The sequence below is a fragment of the Musa acuminata genome, chromosome BXJ2-5, assembly GCF_036884655.1.
Source record: "Musa acuminata AAA Group cultivar baxijiao chromosome BXJ2-5, Cavendish_Baxijiao_AAA, whole genome shotgun sequence".
NCBI classification, from domain to species: Eukaryota; Viridiplantae; Streptophyta; class Magnoliopsida; order Zingiberales; family Musaceae; genus Musa; species Musa acuminata.
Window position 1 is genome coordinate 74,443 of NC_088342.1, and position 9,241 is coordinate 83,683.

General features: G+C 34.4%; 1 protein-coding gene across 1 annotated transcript; it reads right to left on the reverse strand.

Moving 5' to 3' along the window:
* Positions 1-6,643: 6,643 nt before the first annotated feature.
* Positions 6,644-8,420, reverse strand: LOC135611637 (uncharacterized). Its single transcript, XM_065107270.1, has 2 exons — positions 8,284-8,420; positions 6,644-7,243 (listed from the first exon to the last, which is right to left on the reverse strand). Exon 2 carries the CDS (start codon positions 7,228-7,230, stop codon positions 6,808-6,810), a length of 423 nt encoding a protein of 140 aa, XP_064963342.1. The 5' UTR covers positions 7,231-7,243; positions 8,284-8,420; the 3' UTR covers positions 6,644-6,807.
* Between the last annotated feature and the right edge of the window lie 821 nt (positions 8,421-9,241).

Here is a 9,241-nt window from a genome sequence, read left to right on the forward strand (position 1 = left end):
ATCTTGATAAAAAAGAAAATCCGAAATGCCTAGACCCTTCCTCTTCTTTCACGGCAAATCTTTTGTGATGTATAACATATTTGATGATACATTATCGTATATAATATGTTTGGTGATACAACTAGATCAGTAATAGTAGTCTTGGAAGAAGTAGGAGAGAGAAGCGAGAAGGGTTAGTTCCTTGTAAGGATCGATAGTGACAGCAAAGATATTTCGATTCAACATACTGGAATGTACTATCTATACGGATCTTCTATCGAATCGATAGGTACCACCTATATCGAATGGTATATTTTAGTACGATAAACCTTACTTTCAAATTGAGTTAAATTTATAGTTTCATGCATGGACTATTAGTTATAAGTCAAAGGTTTTTCTATTAGTTACGAATATCATTCATAATCTTTTCTAAATCTTGGATTAAAATATTTTGAACGTAATACCGGAAGGAAATGGAAGGTGATGGTTAGTCCTAAATTTGCGAGAAGAAATTTTATTATATTAAATAATGTAGATGATATATTTATATATGTGGATTTGAATATAAGATAAATTATTTATATAATAATGATATTGACAAATGGGACATTGTGATCGGAGTTGTTTGGCATTGAAATAACAACCGTTATATCGATGGGTTAGGATTAGGGTTATGATTTAGGATTTCAGATGGCCCAAAAATAATTAAATCATGGAAGAAGGTTCGGCTCGCCTTATTCACACGACGGTGACCGCCCACCATTAAAAAAATATATGTAGTACGATCGACTCTCGTAGATTTACCGACCAACAACGAAAAAAAAAAAGACAGTCAAAATCCAATTTTGTTGATGTTTGACGGGGATTGAAACGGGAAGGGAGAAGAGGCTGTGTCAGCGCGTGAGATTTGGAGAATGAGAAGATTCCTTGTCCTTTGTTACGAGAGGGGAGAGAGAGTCCGATGGAAGATCGGAGAGAGAGACTTTTTATTTATTTATTTTTATTTGATTTATTTTCCTTCTTATTATTCCTAAATTATTTATGCCTTGGCGAACGAAAAATTAGTATCGTTAGATTTTAAGCACTCTTTAAATTTTTTTTTTTAATTTGAACTAAAATACCCTTAGTCTTACTTTAATTTCAATAACATGGTTATGAACCCATTCTTTAATTTCATTAATATGTATTTTCTTCATCTTCTTCTTTGTTTTTTTTTTTTTTTTTTTATTCTAATAAATTTTTTTTAGATAAATCATTAAAAGAGAGAGAGAGAGAGAGAGAGAGAGAGAGAGAGGAGAAGTAGAAAGAGTTTTCGTTGTTTTCACGTAGTTTGACTTGGCACTCCGACGAATTTGAAGTCGACCGCATTCGACGACGAACCCACGGATGGCGACATTCCGACAACAAAGCCCGGAGCAGCATACTGTCGTTGTGGCAAATGTCGAGATTCTCGTGGTTGGGGCAAAAACTACGTCGCCCACATCCGGAAGGCAACCGATGCACTCTCGTCTCCACCACGAAAGGAACGGTAAAAGTATATCTATCTGAAAGAAAATGTGATGGCAGAAGAAAGGCTGCATCTTTTTTTTATGCCTAAAACAAACACCCCCATCAGAGGATGGATGCACCCACCACCCACACATACTATTTCTTTTTCTTTTCTTTTTTTTGATAAATATATGCACAAAAGAAATGTGGAAAAATTCAACTATTACCATAATAGATTGCGTCGTGTTTAAGCCACGATTCGGAGGATACCCCCTTTTTTTTCCTATTAAAATAATAATAATAATAATAATAATAATAATAATAATAATAATAATAATAATAATAATAATAATAATAATAATAATAATAATAATAATAATAATAATAATAATAATAATAATAATAATAATAATAATAATAATAATAATAATAATAATAATAATAATAATAATAATAATAATAATAATAATAATAATAATAATAATAATAATAATAATAATAATAATAATAATAATAATAATAATAATAATAATAATAATAATAATAATAATAATAATAATAATAATAATAATAATAATAATAATAATAATAATAATAATAATAATAATAATAATAATAATAATAATAATAATAATAATAATAATAATAATAATAATAATAATAATAATAATAATAATAATAATAATAATAATAATAATAATAATAATAATAATAATAATAATAATAATAATAATAATAATAATAATAATAATAATAATAATAATAATAATAATAATAATAATAATAATAATAATAATAATAATAATAATAATAATAATAATAATAATAATAATAATAATAATAATAATAATAATAATAATAATAATAATAATAATAATAATAATAATAATAATAATAATAATAATAATAATAATAATAATAATAATAATAATAATAATAATAATAATAATAATAATAATAATAATAATAATAATAATAATAATAATAATAATAATAATAATAATAATAATAATAATAATAATAATAATAATAATAATAATAATAATAATAATAATAATAATAATAATAATAATAATAATAATAATAATAATAATAATAATAATAATAATAATAATAATAATAATAATAATAATAATAATAATAATAATAATAATAATAATAATAATAATAATAATAATAATAATAATAATAATAATAATAATAATAATAATAATAATAATAATAATAATAATAATAATAATAATAATAATAATAATAATAATAATAATAATAATAATAATAATAATAATAATAATAATAATAATAATAATAATAATAATAATAATAATAATAATAATAATAATAATAATAATAATAATAATAATAATAATAATAATAATAATAATAATAATAATAATAATAATAATAATAATAATAATAATAATAATAATAATAATAATAATAATAATAATAATAATAATAATAATAATAATAATAATAATAATAATAATAATAATAATAATAATAATAATAATAATAATAATAATAATAATAATAATAATAATAATAATAATAATAATAATAATAATAATAATAATAATAATAATAATAATAATAATAATAATAATAATAATAATAATAATAATAATAATAATAATAATAATAATAATAATAATAATAATAATAATAATAATAATAATAATAATAATAATAATAATAATAATAATAATAATAATAATAATAATAATAATAATAATAATAATAATAATAATAATAATAATAATAATAATAATAATAATAATAATAATAATAATAATAATAATAATAATAATAATAATAATAATAATAATAATAATAATAATAATAATAATAATAATAATAATAATAATAATAATAATAATAATAATAATAATAATAATAATAATAATAATAATAATAATAATAATAATAATAATAATAATAATAATAATAATAATAATAATAATAATAATAATAATAATAATAATAATAATAATAATAATAATAATAATAATAATAATAATAATAATAATAATAATAATAATAATAATAATAATAATAATAATAATAATAATAATAATAATAATAATAATAATAATAATAATAATAATAATAATAATAATAATAATAATAATAATAATAATAATAATAATAATAATAATAATACTTTCTTCTTCGGTCAATGTGAAATTTGTGATGCTTCTTCGGTCATATGCCGTGATATGGATGTCGATTTTGAGGCAGCACGACAAAGCGTTGATCCTTCTCCAGACTCCTTTTTGCCGATTCGCAATAAGTAGTAGTAACCTAAAGGATGCGTGATGACCAAAAACTCCCCCACCAACGCATCCAACTTCGTCGCATAACTCGACCTCGAGGCGAAAGAACATGAAAGTCTGTCAGGCATTAAAACAAACATCTGCGACGCAGAAAGGTGGAAGCTTTTCCATGGACATAAAGGGCATAAAAGGAAGGAAGAGATAGAGACAGAGAGAGAGAGAGAGAGAGGGACCGTCGAACTCTTTCTTATCTTCCTTCTTTCTTTGCCTTTCTTCTTCTTCTTCCTATATTATATATGTTGGCGAACGAAGAATTAGCTCCATCTTCGTCGCAACGTCCCTTTCTCTCAGGGCAAACTCCACGACCGTCCGACGAAGGGTTTTCATCGCAACATCTCCATCTCCATGTCCATCGCAACATCCACGACCCTCCGACTTGAGTTGCGAATCGTGACCTTGACCGCATGCAACTACCATCGGTCACACCCATCGACGAAGGGTTCAAAGATGACAAACGAGCGATTACCACACCATGTCCTTGATGGCGACGGCCCACACGTCGCCCTTGGGCGAACGCGCGCGGCGTGTAAACCCTTGAGGGCCACCGCGAGCGGTCCGCCCTTGAGCGCAACGCAGCGTATAAAGAAAGGGGAAGGTCGAGGGCGAGGCACAAGTAGAGACTAGAGGCGCCCCGCGGATGGATGCCCGGGAGGAGTTCATCGTCGCTGCCATGCGGCCGCGCGTTGTGAATCAAGAAGCTAGGCATCTGCTCCTGCATACTGCTTCCGCCATGATCGCGTTTGCCGCCAACGGCATCCTCTCCGCGTTCCGTGTCGAGGACCTCTGCTACGTCCTGCACCACTTGGTGTTCTGCGTCGTGGGACTCGCTGGTTCTCTTCTCCTTTTCCTGTCATATTCAGCTCATAAGTTCCCGACCGCGGCAAGGCGAGCTTCGTCCATGTCGGCGGCGGTCGTTCGTCTTCGTCGGCAGCCACGAAGGGTTTTCGCCTCCGGACTAGTGCTGTTGCGTCGCGACGCCTCCTCCTTGTCTGCCTTGTTTTGTTCTGTGTGGTTTCTTGCGGCCTTCGTTTATGTCGTCAACCCATGCACTCTCTGCTACAATGGTACGGTCTGGGGTGCTCTCTTCTTCTCCATCTGAATTGATGAGGAACCAGGGCCCGCCCGGAGAGCAGCATCGCGATTTGGGCGGTCGGTCGGTTCCACATCTCCATAGGTGCCTTTTGTCGTCCTCTCTCTCTGGGGGTGTGATATAGTTTTGGTTTACTCTGTTTTTGGTCTGTCGCCGAGTTCGGTGTCCTCCTGTCGCGCTGTTTTCTTCGACCTGATTCGTAAAGCTTGTTGCACGCCATGGATCAAGTTCGGTGTGCTGTGTCACTCTCAGTTCAGTTTCGGCTATATTTGCAAGCCATAGAATGAAGTTGTAGCACTCTGTTTCATTTGGTCCTCTTCGTTCCGTGGTCCCCCTATATTTATTTTTCCTCGGTCTTCTTTCTTCTTCCGTTCTCTCGACTGTTTCCTTCATGCCACTGCTATCTTATCCCACAATCTAGTCATTGCTTTTCACCAAGCTCATCCCTATTCAGATTTCAGCCCACAATCTAGTTATCTTTATCACTAATGATATTAATATATATATATATATATATATATAATATAGTAAACAATGGATGTAAGTTTTTTGCTTTCCAAAATCTCAAACAGTCTCCAGCCTCCTCGTTCGAGGACCAACTTATCGACTCCAGCATAAGTTCATCCGACGCATGTTTCAATTTTGTGGGTGGGTTATCCTCGAGTTCACTTGATGAATTTTGATTGCTGAATCAAGCCAACTACTTTCCTAAACTCTCTCATCTTCCCACACACACACATATATATATATATATATATATATATATATATATATATATATATATATATATATATATATATATATATATATATATATATATATATATATATATATATATATATATATATATATATATGTGTGTGTGTGTGTGTGTCTGTCTATCGATACTCACAATATCTATCAATGGTTCCAGTAACGGACCCTACATATGCCAAGTAACACTACTATAGCTTCTTAAACAAGTATGGTAGAACCAAGGGAGAACCTACAGTCGACCGACCTTCCTGTAATGTGCTTCTTACAATTACATGAAAGGAATCCACACTGATCCAGAGAAACATACGACGGATTACTTGTCAGTTCATTTTAACAACCGCAGAAGAGAATCATGTAAAATTATGGCTATCGAATTATCGGTTCCTTACCTGAGGAACAAATGACTTGCATTCCACATCTTCTGCAAATGGCTCAAACAATCGAATGAAGCAGCATTGATCAGACTGTAGCCATGACCAATGTGATTCCTGTCATATGCAACCGTAAGTCTCACATTGTAATGCTCTGTCCATTTGAGCTCACAGTTAATGTTTGAATGGGTCGCCGTAAATAGAGTAGTCTCTTATACAAGTGCCATTACTCAGTTGTGCAACCTGTAACTTTCACATATGAACAACAAACATTAAAAAAACAAAAATTGTCATCTCTATCTTCATTCCCAACTTACTAGAGATTTGACATCTGACATAACAGCATTTCCGAATCAGGATGCTTTCAGCCCCAAAACTTTAACATCAATGCTTCCATTGTTCAGGTGCTTCATTCGATCTTCCTTCTGGATCTGACCCGATGTCATTAAAATATATGGACAAGAAACAATCGATCCCATTCTCTAGTGGATCTAGCAATTTGACTTGTATAGCATAAGCAACATACTGTAGAATCATACCAGCCACATTGGACTTCTTTGAGAAATCCAAAATTATAACCTCTGCTTCTGGACCTTCCTGTATAAGTTCATAGGAACCTGCGGTTGTAGATAAAACAAGTTAATCAGCATATTCAAATGTCAAAAGTGCTGCTTTACATGCATAAATAACCAAGTTATGCTTGAGAAACACCATTCCATAAGGCAAAGTCAAGATTGGCCGAGGACTTGTTGTGTCTTGGCGGAAATGTTTACATATGACAGACACACTACTGTGAGGGTGCAAAGATCCTCGAGTGAGGCGATAAAACAGCTTCCTGCACAAACTTCTTGGGATTGCGAGGGTCACGAGCCCAACGGATCTCACTCATGTTTGGGGTCTCCACAAATAGCATGGTGAACTCGCCAACCTTCTCAGCATTCCCTTTCTTGCCAGCCCTGAGCACCAGACTGTTCTTGTGGAAAGAGAATATTCCATTGCTGAGATGAAGGATATCCCCAGGCTCGAAAGCTTCGCACTCACTTCCCCACATCTGGAAGTGAACTGATGCAGTCTCGTCCGCAACTAATGCCAAGCAAGTCATCTCTTTCCCATCCTGGGTAATGCTTCCCTTCTCCAGCACTATGAATTGTGTGTTCACAGTATTGGTTGCCGCAGGAACTATGTCTTTCAGATGCACCATGTTTTCCATAGATGAAAGGAGCCTGCAAAAACCAATAAGTATATCTGAAATGCGATGCTTCTGATACTAGCACACAACATTCATAAAAGGCTTAAGAAATAAATTGCTCAAGCTTCTTGGCATAATATGGTGATACAAATTAACACGGTCTTGGGGAAGAAAGGCTGCATTCTTTTATGCTTAAAACAAAATGCTGATCGGTGGATGTGTGCACGCACACACGCTAGTTTCTTTGTCCTTTCCACCACAATGATAAGAGAGGATTTCTGGCACTTAATTTTGCAGAGTGATGTTGAATTGTAGATTAAGCTTTCAAACCAGGATATATCAATTCTTTCTCAATAATCTATACACAAAAGAATGTGGAAAACTCAAGCAAACCATCTTTTATTCAACTATTACAAAAACATATTAGTCATGTTTAAGCCACAATTTGAATACCGTTTTTCTTTTCTTCTGTTAAAGTGAAATTTGTGATGCTTCGGTCATATGCCTTTCTTCCATGTGACTCCAGACGGCTTCAAATCATAGGAAGAAAATATAGGCAGATGATCATAGCTCCATAAGGTATTCCTACAGTTTCTGTCTCTATTGATCCAATGCATGGCATCAAAAACCATGACAGATGCACATGTTATGCATATGCATCATCTAATACATTGACATGAAAACAATCTTCATTTGGATGCCGATTTTGAGGGAGTACGAAAGGCATTGTTCGTCACCAGTTCTTCTTAATTCTCAACTGACCTAAAACATGCATGATCCTATAAACACTCCAAGACATCCCAACTACGTCGTCAACCAAACTTTCAGATGGTAACCATCATCCACAAATTTGGTGTTTTTAGGTATCATGAACAGAACTAGGATTTTGAACAACCGTGAAATTGAGCTCCAGTTTGATGCAATTGAAATCGTTGGAAGGTGACAGAAGATGAAGTCTTTCAGGCATTAAAACAAACATGTATAGCACGACATCTGCGACGCAGAAAGTCACAAGCCTTTCCATGGATATGAAGTCATAAAGGCAGAGAGAGAGAGAGAGAGAGAGAGATTCACCTCAAGGCGTAATCTTCTGTAGACGGAGCCGATGGGGGAGGGAAGGACTTTATGGGGGCGGAACGGGGAACGGCTTTCTCTTCCCATCCATTCTTTAAGAGTCGTGACTAAATGTACAAGGGTGTCGCCGCTTGACGTCAGCGTCCACTAAAAGTGTCTCGTATTTACGATCTTGTCAGGTACCAAGTCCGATGGTCCGATCCAACGGTCCAAAATTCACGTTCTACTCCTCCATGATGCTTCCCAGCGCGTGGATATAAAGTAGACTTTAGGTGCGCCGGCCCATTCAACCATGCTACGTCATCGCCCATCGAGAGCGTCCAATTTCTTCTATGACACGTGCTGCGTCTTATTTACTATCTTCGCACGTGCAAGGGTGCCCCGTGCCCGGTGCGGTGCGGTGCGGTGCGGTGCGATGTGGCCCTCGGTGAGTATAACTAAGGAATGAGGCGATGGATGAGCAAGAGGGAGAAGGGAGTCGTGGGAGCGCTCGGCGGACGGATGCCTGGTGTTAGTGTAAGTAACTTTTTTTTAGCCGTGGCCTCGGGGCCGTCGCGGCTCGGTTCTGGGGCTCGGAATGTCGGGGATCTCGGGCGCAGCTCCCTCGGGGTCTCCCGGTCGGGATTGGTCGTTCGGAGCGGTAGATCGGGTCGGCAGCTCCGCAGCAGCGCCGGGAAGAGGCCACCTCGCCTTCGTTCCTGCACACAGGTCGGGTCGGAGACTCGGCCCGACCCCTCCGACGATCAAGTTAGAGAGATGTGGAGGGGGTTTAGGAGGAGGAGAAAACCTCCGTGCGTTGAGTGTGTGATCCCCCACTCTCTTGAGAGTTCGGGCGTATTTATAGATAGGTTTAGCGTTACCTGACGTGGCCACCTGCAGGAGTGAGATGGTGCCTCTGATGGCATCCGACGCGGCCGCTGGGGTCGCGTGGCGGGGCAGCTTGCAGCAGGGTATGGGC